This window comes from Octopus sinensis, linkage group LG14 (assembly GCF_006345805.1).
Source record: "Octopus sinensis linkage group LG14, ASM634580v1, whole genome shotgun sequence".
In the NCBI taxonomy this organism is placed as follows: Eukaryota; Metazoa; Mollusca; class Cephalopoda; order Octopoda; family Octopodidae; genus Octopus; species Octopus sinensis.
The window spans coordinates 29338659-29355552 of record NC_043010.1 but is presented as its reverse complement, the minus strand read 5'-3'; the positions used below and the strand labels follow the sequence as shown (position 1 = coordinate 29355552).

The window sequence follows — 16894 nt, the reverse complement described above, 5'->3', positions numbered from 1 at the left end:
CCAAAGTGAAATCTAAAATTCTGACAATTCTAGCACAGAAAATGAGGCTTTGTTCACAGGATCATTTCTCAATTCTATTAAATTTTCTTCTGTTAATGTTAATGACAGATGTATACTGTCGTATCTTGCGAAAGGATTGTTGACCCACTCGTACATTTGATTATCAAGTAATGGAAAATACTGAGAAAATTATACAAAGAGGTTTTCTGCTGTCTTCTCCACTTCTGACAAAATGTTTAAGTTGTTCGGAAAAGCCTTTACGCCTCGGAAGCAATCAAGTTGCGAGTTTAATTTTCCTTATCCACAGTTCTAATTTGTCGGTGAAAGATTTTAATTTTCCTGTTATTGTAATAATATTTTAGTTGGCTCCTTGCAGACTCAAAAAACGTTCACTTTCTCAAAAAGATATTTGAGAAAAGCTACTTGCAACCACAAATTATCATCGTTAAGAAATTCAAATCCAGAATTTTCAGCATCGAAGAAACATATCATTTTAGTTTGCAAAGAGATGAATTGAGAGAGCACTTTTCCTTTCGAGAGTCATTGTACTTCTATATGAAGCAGCGAACACTTAAAATCAGAATCCATAGTTTTACATAGGGATGCAAAAAGTCTGCACTGTAGGAATGCGATTTTGTGTAATTTACCACTTTAACAACGTTGTCCATCGTCTTCAGGAGACCATCAGGTAGAGATTTTGACACCAAAACTTAGCAGTGAACCATGCAATGTACAATTTTAACTTGTAAATTTTTTTGTAATATATGAGCTACAAAGCCTTTTATTCGACTCTGCATGGATGGAGCGCCATCGGTGCAAACACCAATACAAATTTGCCACTGCATCCTTCTCAATACAACATTTTGATTTACAAGTTAAAGACATCTTCTGTCGTTCTTCCCTTCAATTCACAACAAAAGAAAAACTGACTTATGATTTTACCACCTCTAATGATTCGCAGAAATGAAATTAGTTGTTTTATTGCTGATGTCTGTACTTTCACCGATTTGTAAGGCCCACAAGTTTTCGAGTTCGTTTTTTACTTTAGTGAAATGTTCGCGGAGTTCATCATCAACGTCTTGTGAAATGTCTTGAATTTTACGAGAAATTGTGTGGGTAGGCAAAGGAATGGTCTTAATTTGCTTGACGCCTTCATCACTAATCATTGTGAAAGCACTGCAATCCCAGAGTCACTAGCAGTGAATGACTTTTAGATCAGTATGTACAATGATGCATCATTTTATATGTACATTACCAAGATGGCAGCAAAGTGCAGACAACTGGCAGGATGGATACTGAGGTCCTTCAAAACAAGAGACCAAGAAACTATGATAACCCTGTGGAGAGCCTTTATTCTCAGGCGCCTGGACTACTGCTCTCAGTTACGGTCACCACATAGTACCAAACTAACAGCAGAGCTTGAAGCAGTCCAATGCTACTACACTAAAAATATTGAAACAGTGCATCGGATGAGCTACAGGGATAGGCTGAGAAAACTGCAACTTTACTCTATGGATCGAAGGCGAAAGAATATGCAAAAATCTACATATGGAAAACTCTAGAAGGGCTAGTACCTAATTTAAGTATTGAATGTTATACAAATGCCAGAACCAGCCACCCTTGTATCGTACCATCCACTCCATCCAAATCTAGAATCCGATACTGCAATAGTCTAGGGTTCAAAGTCCCACAGTTCTTCAATGCCCTGCTATAGAAATTATGAAATTTACATAAGGTGGAAATAAATGTTTTCAAAAAGAAACTAGACATCTTCCTCTCCACAATACCGGATGAACCAACAGCCTGACAATCAAGGGTAACGGAATCAAACTCACTTATAGATCGAATGGGACAATACATACATACATACATACATACATACATACATACATACATACATACATACATACATACATACACACACCCAGCTAACTTTGGTATGATTTATTATTCTCCAGGTGAATCTTACATTCATACATTATGGCACGATCGAATTCTACACATTAAAAACCGTCCACAACGAAGATGGTGTCTGTGAATGGGCAATTTTTTGTAAGTATATAGTTTAAATTTCCTTGTGAAATATTACTCCCTTATTGCGCCATCATAGGTATACTTTCAATTTTTCTTTTATATTCCCCTGTAAAGTGATTCATTATGACACATGTGTGAAGGCGCAGAACTGGCAGAATCGTTTGAACGATGGGAAAATGTTCTGGGTATATGTTGCAGTTCTTTACGTTATTTATTCAAATCCCACCGTGATCAACTTTGCCGTTCATCGTTCAACAACAATAAATAAACGGTGAGGTACTAAGGTCGCTTGTATTGATTAGCCCCCTACTGTTTTCAAAATCAGCTTCGTGCCTAAATTAGAAGCAATTATTATACCAGCCTTAAATTTTATTAATTTTAATTTCATATCTTCGTCAAAGGAGGAAAAGCCACGCTATATCTTTTTTTTTTTTCAGAGCCTCTGTAAATGGTTAATCGCCACATCAAAGTGGCTGTTTCACGCTACTGCTAATTTAACCCCGGGCAGACCTTCCGCCAGCTGATTATCAGTGCGGCGCTTCACCCTGTACATTCATATATATATTGCTAGCAGGGGGAGCGAATCCCTACCATCCTCTAGCAGACAACAGGATCACGAGACTGACTCAGCTTGGCTCATCTTCAATGCGAGTACTTGGTCGCCAGAGACATAGCCAGGGCTCGCTCCAGCCATCAATATATATATATATATATATATATATAGGAAAAAATTAAATAGTCATAGACCATTTATAAGTTCAACATCACAATCAAGGAATGGCCATAATAGGCCATTCACCCACTAGAAATAACAGCCAAAGCTTCAACCGCTTATATTTGCTGCCGATAAATTTGGCGCGAGTGCGATGATTTGAAAATTTTAGGTCAGATATTGCCGAGGCAGGGACAGAGGTGCCTCGTGATAATATCTGCTCGGATCTTGGCTGTTTCTTACTGACGAATCTATCGGCCTATGGAAGATTGACTTGATTTAATTTAATCAGGTTAGTTTACCATTAAACAATAGATGAAACGGTGCATCGTATAAGAAATTACAGGGTAAATGTTTTTTTAATTTTCTCCTGGTTTGCGGAATTGATGTTATTATTTTGCGGTTGAAGCTTTGGCTGTTATTTCTAGTGGGTGAATGGCCTATTATGGCCATTCCTTGATTGTGATGTTGAACTTATAAATGGTCTATGACTATTTAATTTTTTTCCCACTAGGCCGCTGGTGGCAAATAAATTCTACGAAATTTTTTTGCCACCCTATATTGATTAATTATGAATTTTCTGGTTAATTCCGTAATGGAATCGGCGGCTTATATTTGCTGCCGATAAATTTGGCGCGAGTGCGATGATTTGAAAATTTTAGGTCAGATATTGCCGAGGCAGGGACAGAGGTGCCTCGTGATAATATCTGCTCAGATCTTGGCTGTTTCTTACTGACGAATCTATCGGCCTATGGAAGATTGACTTGATTTAATTTAATCAGGTTAGTTTACCATTAAACAATAGATGAAACGGTGCATCGTATAAGAAATTACAGGGTAAATGTTTTTTTAATTTTCTCCTGGTTTGCGGAATTGATGTTATTATTTTGCGGTTGAAGCTTTGGCTGTTATTTCTAGTGGGTGAATGGCCTATTATGGCCATTCCTTGATTGTGATGTTGAACTTATAAATGGTCTATGACTATTTAATTTTTTTCCCACTAGGCCGCTGGTGGCAAATAAATTCTACGAAATTTTTTTGCCACCCTATATGATTAATTATGAATTTTCTGGTTAATTCCGTAATGGAATCGGCGGCTTATATTTGCTGCCGATAAATTTGGCGCGAGTGCGATGATTTGAAAATTTTAGGTCAGATATTGCCGAGGCAGGGACAGAGGTGCCTCGTGATAATATCTGCTCAGATCTTGGCTGTTTCTTACTGACGAATCTATCGGCCTATGGAAGATTGACTTGATTAATTTAATCAGGTTAGTTTACCATTAAACAATAGATGAAACGGTGCATCGTATAAGAAATTACAGGGTAAATGTTTTTTTAATTTTCTCCTGGTTTGCGGAATTGATGTTATTATTTTGCGGTTGAAGCTTTGGCTGTTATTTCTAGTGGGTGAATGGCCTATTATGGCCATTCCTTGATTGTGATATATATATATATATATATGTATATATATATATATATATATATATATATAATATATATATATATATATATATATATTATATATACAGGGTGCGGTGAATAAACTGTTGTCAAAATTACGCAAAAATGAAAATATCACTGACATCTCATTTTACTAAAGAGTAAATTTATTCAGTTAAATCGACTTTGGGTTCAACCATGGCCTCCAGAAGACTTCAGAATCTCCTGCAATCTCCTTGTTTAAGTTGGTGAATGCTGCCATAACCCTTGCCTTCAGTTCATCTTTGGTGTTATAAGGAGTTTTGTTGGTCTCTCGCACATAATAATCAAGGCGGTTGCAGTCTGGGGGATTAGGTGTCCAAATTTTAGGGGCTTTTCCAACGTCACTTTTGGGCTGTGCAGTGGTTTTTCGTGCAGTTCTCTCGGGTTTTCAAGAGCCCAATAACGACAGTTCTATTGATTCCCCATGTCATTGAGATGAAAATGAGCTCCATCAATTATTAACAAAATAAGTTTGTCATTTGCTTCAAAACTTGCTTCCTTCTGACGAGCGAAGTTAAGCCGCAGTGCATAGTCCCATGGTTTCAATTGTTGCCCAATGACCAATTTGTACGGGTGGAAATGCAGGTCATCATGCAAAATTCGCCTTACCGATCAATTACCGATGCCAAGTTCTATGGAATGCCTCCAAACAGAGCGATTCGGACCCCTACCAGAATTCTATTCATTAGTGCACCTCGCGTACGAAGTGCATTCACCCAATATAAGAATGTGTTACGGGTGACGCCGAAACTCGTGCTGAACTGCTGTGACAGACTCACTATTCTTCACATAACTGTCGTAGGCAAACACGCGGTACTCTGTCGTCCAAAGCGCCATGACTTCACCTGGAAATAAAAATATGCTAAGACACCACGGACCGAATGATAGCTGTCGGACATATGTCCCTCTCCCTGGGGCTGGGTAAAAGCCATTTCAAAAATGTCCGTCCCCTCTGCCCCATCCTGTATATACACGCGCGCGCGTGTGTAGGGTCCGCTCTAGCAAGCAATACATATATATAAATATACGCGCGCGCGCACACACACACACACACACTAACACACTATCCTAAGTACCCGGCGTTGCTCGGAAGTTTAAAGGATGCTAAAGGAAATAAATATATTTATTGTGATAAAAAATATATTTTCAGAAAAATTCTATCAGATGACGCGTGTATAAACAAAGTTATTAAAACAAATCCTGAAATCAACCACAGTCTAATTTTGTAGAATTTCTAAATATACAATGTTTTCAGTGTGTCCTTTAATTGGGGTACAAATAAAAAGACTTTTTGGGACTTCCAACTCGCGAATATCTTACATATAATTTCCCATAAGAGAAGCAAGGCGAAGCAAGGTTAGGTCCAACAACCTTGAGAGATTATCCTTGAGATTTGTTTATTGACATAGCAAAACTTAGTTTCACTGGGAACTGGAGCCATTTAAATTCAAAGGAGAGGTCAGATGGAATTAATAGGATCAGTGGAATGAAGACATCCTTACCCTTATATTTCCCAGTGATAACTACTGCCTCTATGACATGGGGCTGCATCGCTTTCGCCACCAATCTGGTGCCATTTCACAGGCGAGATGGGCCCAGATTCCTGAGCAGCATGATTGGGGCCTCCATTTTAAGTGTTAAGTGGTGAGGTGGTATTCCAGATGGCTGTTGAGAGTTTCTTGATTGTTGCCAGATCAAGGATAAGAGAATTAATAATGTACAATTATGCACACTTATAAGTGTCACAATTTATCATATATGACTGAAAGGAAATTAACTCCGTTTAATAACTTTTATAGTATTTTTAAACCTTGTTTTAATATCAATGATGAGACCTTATCATTAAATGACTTTTTAATACGTTTCTATTTGTTAACACCACAGTGTACTCGAAAGGCTACTACGTGCCGAATGCGATGGCAACAACCTCTAACATAACAACTACAACACCAACAACGCCAACAACATCAACAACGCCAACAACATCAACAACACCAACAACGCCAACAACGCCAACAACACCAACAACAGCAACAACATCAACAACACCAACAACACCAACAACAGCAACAACAGCAACAACATCAACAACACCAACAACATCAACAACATCAACAACACCAACAACATCAACAACATCAACAACACCAACAACACCAACAACTGAGTCAACAACATCAGAAACAACACCAACAGCAACACCAACAACAACAACAACAACAACAAGCCAAACCACGTCGGCGAAAGAGGAAACAACTTCAACAGAAAGGTCATTGCCACCAGCACCAACAACAATAACAACACCATCAACGATAGCACCCAGAACGGAAGAAATAAGCAGCGTCGATTATTCAGTATCAACAGCTCAATCAATCGAAAGTAATTTTCTTTTGAAACAACACTTTTTTATATTAATTTGTGTGCGAGCGTGTGCGTGTGTGTGTGTGCGCGCGTGACTTGATTTTGCTTTGAATAGACTGTGGAACATTGTTGTTTCTGCAGTTCCTAACAAAAGAAGTTTCTTAATGGTTTACTCACATGAGAAGAAGCACTTTCCTTGACCGTTTTCTGATCCTCCGAGTCTTTTGAGAGAGAGAGAGAGAGAAGAGAGAGAGAGAGAGAGGAGAGAGAGAGAGAGGAGAGAGAGAGAGAGAGAGACAGGCAGACAGACAGAGACAGACAGACAGACAGACAGACAGACAGACAGACAGACAAACAGACAAACAGACAGACAAACAGACAAACAGATAGACAAAGACAGAGAAAGGTGTTCTCAGACCAGAGAGATGATTTCAAGGTACTTGCTAAATGCACCCAAACCGGAGACGGTGGTGTTAAACCAAGCGACGGATAAAAACTTAAAACCTTACAACAATTGATCTAAAGTAGTTGCTGGGAAGAATACATTCTTACATTATGTGAATGGAATACGTTGAAGAGTTGCCATAACCTCTGCATGGTGCCATGCTTTCAACACATCGCTTGCTTGTCAGCCTTCCTTTTGTTTTTCATTGCATAAATAAGCAAAAATCTCAATTGTACTTGTAACAAGATTTCGTTATGCCACTTTTAGTGTACATGAATACCAAGTTACAGAATCCTCTATTTATGCTACATGAGTACAACCTTCTAGCAACATGTCAGTCTGTTTCCTTTTCACAATTACTAAAATCAAATCCATGTCATTCTGAATACACTACTTTCCAATGACATTCTGGTTTTTATGAACGCAGTTACACTTCAGAATTCTTTATGTCTTTCATCTTTACTAAATATATCTGACACACTCCAGTCCCCGGTCAACATTTATATTGTCACCTCTATTTTTCTGCTGTTTCTATACTTACTCTGTCTCTCGGATTTAGTTCGCATCGTAACCACGTAGCTTTGGATTCAATTCCAAAGCTCGGCTCCTTAAGCAAGCGCCCTGTACTAGGCCAATCACTGCCTTATGCGTGAATTTAGTGACAGAAACTGTACAGAAGGCCTTCACATTCTATCTTGATTCTGTGTGAACTGAGATCCCCATTAACAGGTCCCTGGTATGACATTGTATCTACTTAGTTTAAATCTACTAATTTGCGTGATCCATGGTGGTGGTGTCACTTTAGAGCAGTGGTTAGCGCAGCAAACATAGCAATGTCACGTTTTTATTTTTCCGTTTCCCTTCACATTTGTGCATGTGTTTGTGTCTCACGTTTGTTGACAACAGGTGTTGGTTTGCTTGCGTCCCCCTAACTTATCAGCAAAAAGGGACCGATAGAATAAGTACTAGATTTAAAAAGAAAATAAATTCTGAGATCGAATTGATTGACTAAGCTCTTCAAGGCGGTTTCCCTGCATGGCTGCATTCTGACCGAAATATGTAAATGAGTAGTCTTGTAGCAGAGCTACATTTTACATAGTAATATGTGAGTCGACCTGCACAGCAGACGAATATATCGACGAGGCGTCTAACATCGCTTTGACACATTAGCCTTGCTTTGATACAGTAGCCTCTTTCTGAGTTACACTGTAGAAATTCTCAGTTCCTTCCAGGCTTTATGCATAGATTTGGTGGTGATACTTGAGCGTTAATTTAAAAGTGACGGTTGAATCGAACATTCAGGAATATGTGAAAGCATGTACATTTACACGTGTGTACTAATCGATATACATACGAGAACAGAAGGGCTTACACCGTGATTATAATAACAAACCTTCAAACATGCACAATTTCGGTCTTCCTTATTTGCTTTTCTTCTGTCATTACAGCTACACTTGAGCAGAACACTAATATCGATTTTACGCGGACTACACCGGTTAGTCATTCGTGTTTATGTTGTAAAACTGAACCAAAGAACTTGACAGAAGAAGAACTGAACGAGAAATTGAAACAATTAGAAATCGAACTCATTATGCCGCGCAAGAATACTTCCAAATACATTCGATCGAAAAATAGCATGAAAGACCAGCGAGAATCCTCTTTCTTCATTGGATCGACGGTTTTGGTCGTAGTTATAGTCCCATTTGTCTCCATTGTCCTAATGGATTTCATACCATTAATTAAATGGGTTTATACTACTATGTTTCTCAAAATTTAGTGAGGTTTTTTTGTTTGTCTTTTCAACCGAAGAATAATATAAGGTTGTCCCAAAAGTTCGTAGAAAGTCTTGGAAAATAATGATCTTTATTTTGAGGAATAATTTTTGTTGTTTTTATTAGTACTTAGCGAGTAAAAATTCAATTTTCGCAAGTGTTTTACAAACTTTTGGGACAACCTAATAATTTCAGTAATAATTATTTCTAATTAAATTCAAGTTATTATTAATTCTATGCCCCTGAAAGTATAATGGTCGAACAATCTTGTATAGCGAGCCATGTATTTTCGTCATTCAGACTCAATAGGTAGCCATGTTGTATTATATGATAATGCTCTTCAGTAGACGTTGTGGTATATGTATAGATATGTGGGTGAGGTTAAATTACAAATTTCCTACCTAGATTGAGTACAGGTAGATAGTTCAGACAGATTTTAGGTTTGAATTTTCATTAAACAGTGGTTCATGAGAGCATAGGGCGTGAAAGCTTTCTGCTGTACGTAAATTACAGGACTGGTAAGGTTCGCATGTGGCACACTGGTAATAATGTTTCATCAAAGCTCGTATAAACTGTAATGTTCGTTGAGTTACCAGAAGTAGCTGGGTAATGATGTAGCATTTCTCCCGCTTGGGTTCCAGAAAATGTATTGGTACCAGTGAAATCTGGTCTGCGTGTGTGTACATATGTGTGCGTATATGTATGTGTGAATATCTGTTTACCTGCCTTTATGCCCGTCACTACATTATACCAATTAGAAAACTAAGCTATCTCTTAATGTATTGTAACTTGGCAGTTCAACAAAGATATGTATTTGTGTGCGTGTGTGTAATATATATCAAACTTTAACAAAAGTACTATGGTTGATATGATCGAATGAACCCTTGAAATAAAAGAATACATACATATGTTTGTGTATGTATGTATGTATGTATGTATGTATGTATGTATGTATGTATGTAGGTAGGTAGGTAGGTAGGAAGGTAGGTAGGTAGGTAGGAAGGAAGGTAGGTAGGAAGGTAGGTAGGTAGGTAGGTAGGTAGGTAGGTAGGTAGGTAGGTAGGTAGGTAGGTATATCCCAGAGTATTACCCATCATGTAACGGGTGACGTTTGCATATACTTTTGCTACTATGAGTAATAGCAGGTAATGTTACATAGATACAATATTTATTATTTCCCTTTTATCATATTTCATGGCGTTTTATACAAAATAATGAAATGAATACTACTTTTCAAAATAAATATTTCAAAATAAAAGTTTAATTTAAAAGTTTCTTATTTGTATATTTCTAACAAATATTATATATTATCAATAACCATACTACAGGTTAACAATTAATCCATTACCGATGTAACATATTTAACTCCATATGAGACTGCGTGACTTTTATAACCCCAAAGCCGACAGTAACTATTATTAGGAAAATATTACTCATTACATGATAATGTTTTAATTTTAATAATATTCATTACCATTGTCTGCTATGTTAAATAATATTATATATAAGTACGATGAATGTAATTTTATGCTGTTTTCTAATTTTTTTTATCAATGTTTGGTATTTTTACGAAATACTAATTTGAATGCTAATTTTGAAAATAAAAATATTCATTTACTTAAAATAACATTAATTAAAACAAATTCTTATTCGTATATTTGTAATGAGTATGAAATTAATAAAAATGATATGGTTTAACAATTGGTTACAATAATACTGCAATAGTCTTGCTAAGAAAAATTTTACAAAAAGTATAAATAGAAAATTTTCACTTGTTATATTTTTACTATATTCCTTATTTGGTGGCGTAAAACAACGCACGAGCATATTAGATGCACCACCCCACTGAGTTGGTGAGCTGGCAGAATCGTTAGCACACCGGGTAAAATGCTTAGCGGTATTTCGTCCGTCTTCACGTTCCGTGTTCAAATTCCGCCGAGGGATTGATAAAATAAGTACCAGTTGAGCACAGAGGTCGATGTAATCGACTTACCCCTCCCGCGAAATTGCTGCCTTATACCAAAATTTGAAATCAATATTAGACGCACCCGAACTTCAGAAGCGCATATTCAGAAAAAGGGTTTTTAGTGCATTAAAGCATGTAATATGAGCCCAAATTCGCATATATTTGAGGCATTTCTCTGGAAAAAATATGCGTCATACATACCATCAGATACGGTAAGTTAATTGGTCATTTAAATGACATCACACTCTACATTTCGATTCAGGTTCGAAATATTACTTATTTTCTTCACCTATTATTTGCATCCAGTTACTTATTCCTAATTCCCAACTTTTTCGTCTGATTACAGTTGACTAAAACAGTCTAGAAATTGCAGATTCAATGAAAAATTAGATAGATATATATTCTAAACAAAACTGTCCGACGAACAGAAACGTGAAACTCTGAGTAACAGTTTTAGTGATATTTTTGCTGTTTTTAATAAAATTATGTATGTATATGTATATATATATATATATATATATATATATTAATCAATTTAGGGTAGCAAAAAATTCAGTAAAAATTTATCGCTACCAGCGGCCTAGTGGAAAAGAGAAAATAGTCAAAGACTAAATATATACAAATATAACAATTTAGGAATGGCCTAAACAGGCCATTCGTCCACCAGAAAGAGCAGCCAGAACTCAAACCGCCAAGTAGTGCAATTCGGAAATAAGGTGAAAATTTAAAAACGTTTACCCTAATTCATCTTTTATACGATGCATCGTTTCGGTGTCTTTAATGATAGACCAGCTCAATTAAATTAAATTAAGCTAGTCTACCATAGGTCACACTTCATCAGTAAAAGAAACCTGGGAGAGACGAATATACACGAGGCGACTGTATCAATGCCTCGGGAACATCTGTCTTAAAATTTTCAAGACCAACGCATTCGCGCCAAACTTTGTATATATTTAGTCTTTGACTATTTTCTCTTTTCCACTAGGCCGCTGGTAGCGATAAATTTTTACTGAATTTTTTGCTACCCTAAATTGATTAATTGATGATTTTCTGACTAATTCTGAGATTGAATCGGCAGTTTATATTTGCTGCCGATAAGTTTGGCGCGAATGCGTTGGTCTTGAAAATTTTAAGACAGATGTTCCCGAGGCATTGATACAGTCGCCTCGTGTATATTCGTCTCTCCCAGGTTTCTTTTACTGATGAAGTGTGACCTATGGTAGACTAGCTTAATTTAATTTAATTGAGCTGGTCTATCATTAAAGACACCGAAACGATGCATCGTATAAAAGATGAATTAGGGTAAACGTTTTTAAATTTTCACCTTATTTCCGAATTGCACTACTTGGCGGTTTGAGTTCTGGCTGCTCTTTCTGGTGGACGAATGGCCTGTTTAGGCCATTCCTAGGCCGCTGGTAGCGATAAATTTTTACTGAATTTTTTGCTACCCTAAATTGATTAATTGATGATTTTCTGACTAATTCTGAGATTGAATCGGCAGTTTATATTTGCTGCCGATAAGTTTGGCGCGAATGCGTTGGTCTTGAAAATTTTAAGACAGATGTTCCCGAGGCATTGATACAGTCGCCTCGTGTATATTCGTCTCTCCCAGGTTTCTTTTACTGATGAAGTGTGACCTATGGTAGACTAGCTTAATTTAATTTAATTGAGCTGGTCTATCATTAAAGACACCGAAACGATGCATCGTATAAAAGATGAATTAGGGTAAACGTTTTTAAATTTTCACCTTATTTCCGAATTGCACTACTTGGCGGTTTGAGTTCTGGCTGCTCTTTCTGGTGGACGAATGGCCTGTTTAGGCCATTCCTAAATTGTTATATTTGTATATATTTAGTCTTTGACTATTTTCTCTTTTCCACTAGGCCGCTGGTAGCGATAAATTTTTACTGAATTTTTTGCTACCCTAAATTGATTAATTGATGATTTTCTGACTAATTCTGAGATTGAATCGGCAGTTTATATTTGCTGCCGATAAGTTTGGCGCGAATGCGTTGGTCTTGAAAATTTTAAGACAGATGTTCCCGAGGCATTGATACAGTCGCCTCGTGTATATTCGTCTCTCCCAGGTTTCTTTTACTGATGAAGTGTGACCTATGGTAGACTAGCTTAATTTAATTTAATTGAGCTGGTCTATCATTAAAGACACCGAAACGATGCATCGTATAAAAGATGAATTAGGGTAAACGTTTTTAAATTTTCACCTTATTTCCGAATTGCACTACTTGGCGGTTTGAGTTCTGGCTGCTCTTTCTGGTGGACGAATGGCCTGTTTAGGCCATTCCTAAATTGTTATATATATATATATATATATATATATATATATATATATATATATATATATATATATATGAAAGAATGGAGTTGAACAACGAATTAACAAAATTCCTTTATTTTCGACATATGTTTCGAAGGCTGCATATTCCTAATTGCGAAGGAATAAGGAGTATATTATGCCATTTTCTCATCAGGAAAAGCAAGGAACTTATGTCAACATCAAGATGCGCAAAAAACTTTTAGATGACTGCTCACACGGAGCCCATAGTGATAATGAGTGTCTCTTTAAACAGATTAGCTAGATTTTTTAGCAGAATGGGCATGAGCATAGTTTTCGACGACGAGCTAACTAAAGCAAACTTTTTAGATGTTACCCTAAATCTGCAAAATAATTCTTACTTCCCTTACCATAAGCCTTCTTCTAACCTTAAATATGTCAGCATTTTCAGTAACCATGCAAAAACTATCACCGATAATCTAATTTAAAATATATCCTTAAGACTATCAAATTTATCTGCGAATGTCGACATTTTTAAACAAAAAGCGGAATTTTATAATACCGCCCTGTCAAAAGCCGGTTATAGGGATAAGGTATCATATATCGACCCGGCCCATTCTAAACTAATATTTGCCTCTCAGGATAAGAAAACTAATAACAATAGAAATAATGTAATTAATGATTTCAACCCTAGCAACGTCGACACTAATATAATTAACAAACATTTACGGACCAGGGGAGGCAATCGAAAACCAACACCAATTCTACAACACAGAAATACTCCCTTTAATGTAAATGTTAGCACTCTGAGCTATTCTAAGTCTAAAAAAAACTATATCTGGTTTGTCATTCCTTTCGGGAAACAAATCAGGTCTAACCTCCCTTTACAATTCCGTGAAGCCGTAGCTAGAAACTTTCCCAGGAATTCTAGGTATTACTCTACTATAAATTCGCATAAGGTGAGGATTGCATTTTCCAACACTAGAAATCTATCGCAGATAATTGCCTCCCATAATAATAAGCTGCTAAATAAGGATTCATCACCCAGGAGTAGCGACACTGCCCTTATCAATTCCAACCTAACATATAATAATAATAATAATAATAATAATAATAATAATAATAATAATAATAATATAAACAGTATTGATATTAGCAACATTCATAGCGGCACTGGCGTTAACAATAGTAATAATGATAATAATATTAGCCGGATTATTAACAGTGGTGGTGTTAGTGGTAATAATAACAGCATTTCTAATAACAGTTGTATTATTGATGATAACAGTCCCAGCATTCCTATAGTCAGAGAAATTGCCGACGATATTACAATTAATAGTAATGATAATAAGATGAATAGTATCGTGGCCAATGCTAGCAACAATATTTACACCTATCATAACAATAAAAACTATGTCTTAGTATCGGATGTTAACCCCAACAGATTAAAGTTCCTATCCAAAAATTCCAAAATTAGAAACACCATTTACCAGTGCAAAATTTCTTCGGGAACCGATGTCTTCTTCTACATTGGAGCAACTTCTTCTAAATTAGCCCAAAGGATATCCAACCATTATTCAACTTTCAGAGATAAGAGAAAACAGCACGGGACTAAGTAAATTATTTTGGCGTCTGAAGGACAGCAATACAACTTTCAAACTAAAATGGTCCATATTGTCGGTGTCCTTCCCGTTTGACAAGGGCAGAAAACATTGTGGCGTCTGTAATTCCGAACTTTTTCATATTTTGTTCGCCAAAGTCCCTTTAATAAATACAATCGTCGGGAGGTCCTACAGATGCATGCACTGGCAAAAACACACCTTTCAATCGTATGAATAATGATTAATATAGATAGCCCCTTGAATTTTAATTAATATAACTCTTTTTTTATATATTTCACCCCCATAGTCAAAAAATTCTTTTTATACTTTGAAAGAACTACTACCCAATCCAGTGAGGTATGTGTTACCTTTGTCCCTATACCTCGCCCTCCTCTTTCTCTCTCTCTTTCCCTCTATCTATAGTAAGCACAATCAAACACACAGACACAAACCGTTCTCCTCACCACTGTCTGTTTTCTGACACCCACCCATCCACAAACACAACCACGCACACACATACACACACATACACATTAATGCCGTTATATACAGTCACACATACAGACACTCATTCACAAAAGAAAATTCACCATTCATTTGAACTGCACCCTTTCACCTTACTATTCTTATGCCTCTCTTCTCCTACTTCGTTTGAACCCTTGAACCTTTAGAACATTCTAGAATCTTCTACATCCAACCATTTTGACGTCACTCCTTATAAAGGAATTTTTTAAAGAGACACTCATTATCACTATGGGCTCCGTGTGAGCAGTCATCTAAAAGTTTTTTGTGCATCTTGATGTTGACATAAGTTCCTTGCTTTTCCTGATGAGAAAGCGGCATAATATACTCCTTATTCCTTCGCAATTAGGAATATGCAGCCTTCGAAACATATGTCGAAAATAAAGGAATTTTGTTAATTCGTCGTTCAACTCCATTCTTTCATATATTTATATTTAAAAAAAAAACATACAAATTTCCACACGAAAGCACGTATCTTCAAACGTGTCTTCTCTTATGTGAATTTGCTACCCAGGTATCGGTTAACCGAATTATCCATAACAAGATAATTCATTCAACTACTTATATATATATATATATATATATATATATATAATATATATATATATATACATACATACATACATATATATATATATATATATATATATATATATATATATATATATATATATGTGTGTGTGTGTGTTGTGTGTGTGTGTGTGTGTGTGTGTGTGTGTGTGTGTGTGTATGTATGTATGCATGCATGTATGTATGTATTAAACCTAGTATTATTCGGTCAACTCCCATCACCAATGTTCAAAATCCAATTGTTAAATTCTTCCTGCCCAGTAGTTCTAATCCCTACTATGATTTGAAAATCTTCCACATATTTCCGTAATGGAGAATTCTTGATGCTTGATTCTATTATGTTGGTAGAAGTACCTCATGGACTAGCATTAGCTCTCTGGTATAAATCATCTCCAAGTAACAATACCTTTCCACGAAAAGGGTATCATTACGCAGAATTTCCTTCAGTAATAATACACAGTATGTTACTTAACAAAACAGAAACCCCATCACTTACAGGTGAAGACGCTTAGCCAAGTGGTAAGGGTGTTGCACTCATGATCGCCAGATCATGGGTTCGATTCCCAGATTGGTCGGCGTGTTGGTGTTCTTGAGCAAAACATCTCATTTAACGTTACTCCAGTGCTGTATGAGGACCATTATGCTAATAAACAAAAGACGCAACACTTCCTCTGCGTGTCGTAAAGGGCGACAAAATGAGGTTGAGATAAGATTTGCACTTCGATCTCACAAAACTCTCACCAGCAACGACCAATCAAAACAGACTCATGAGTTGGAAGGTTATTGCCTGAGTGGTGCCAAGGTGTCATCCGCTAAGAGTAATAGAGAATTGTGGATACAGCGACTCACTGGTACAGCACATTCCTCCATACTACTACTACTACTACTACAATAATCACAAGAGATGCTTCAAGAACATGCTATGATTCATAAGATGCTACTTTCACTAATGGAGTTGATATTTTAACACTTGGAATTAAAAGGTTTAAATAACTGTGTGCAGTTCGTGGTCCCTTAAGCAAGTCAGCTGATATTTCCAATTGTTGCAAATGTGAGAAATACCAAAGCTTTCCCATCTTGAAAATTGCCGTTTGGAATTAAAACAACTTCTAATTGTCACTCTAATATCTATGA

At 36.5% G+C, this 16894-nt stretch overlaps 1 protein-coding gene across 1 annotated transcript in view; it reads left to right on the top strand.

Moving 5' to 3' along the window:
• LOC118766049 overlaps positions 1–8813 on the top strand; it is an 81676-nt gene extending 72863 nt beyond the window's left edge. The window contains exons 16-17 of the mRNA XM_036509203.1: positions 1959–2052; positions 8485–8813. Coding sequence (XP_036365096.1) covers positions 1959–2052; positions 8485–8813 — 423 coding nt within the window. The remainder of the gene's footprint in view (positions 1–1958; positions 2053–8484) is intronic.
• Positions 8814–16894: the final 8081 nt, after the last annotated feature.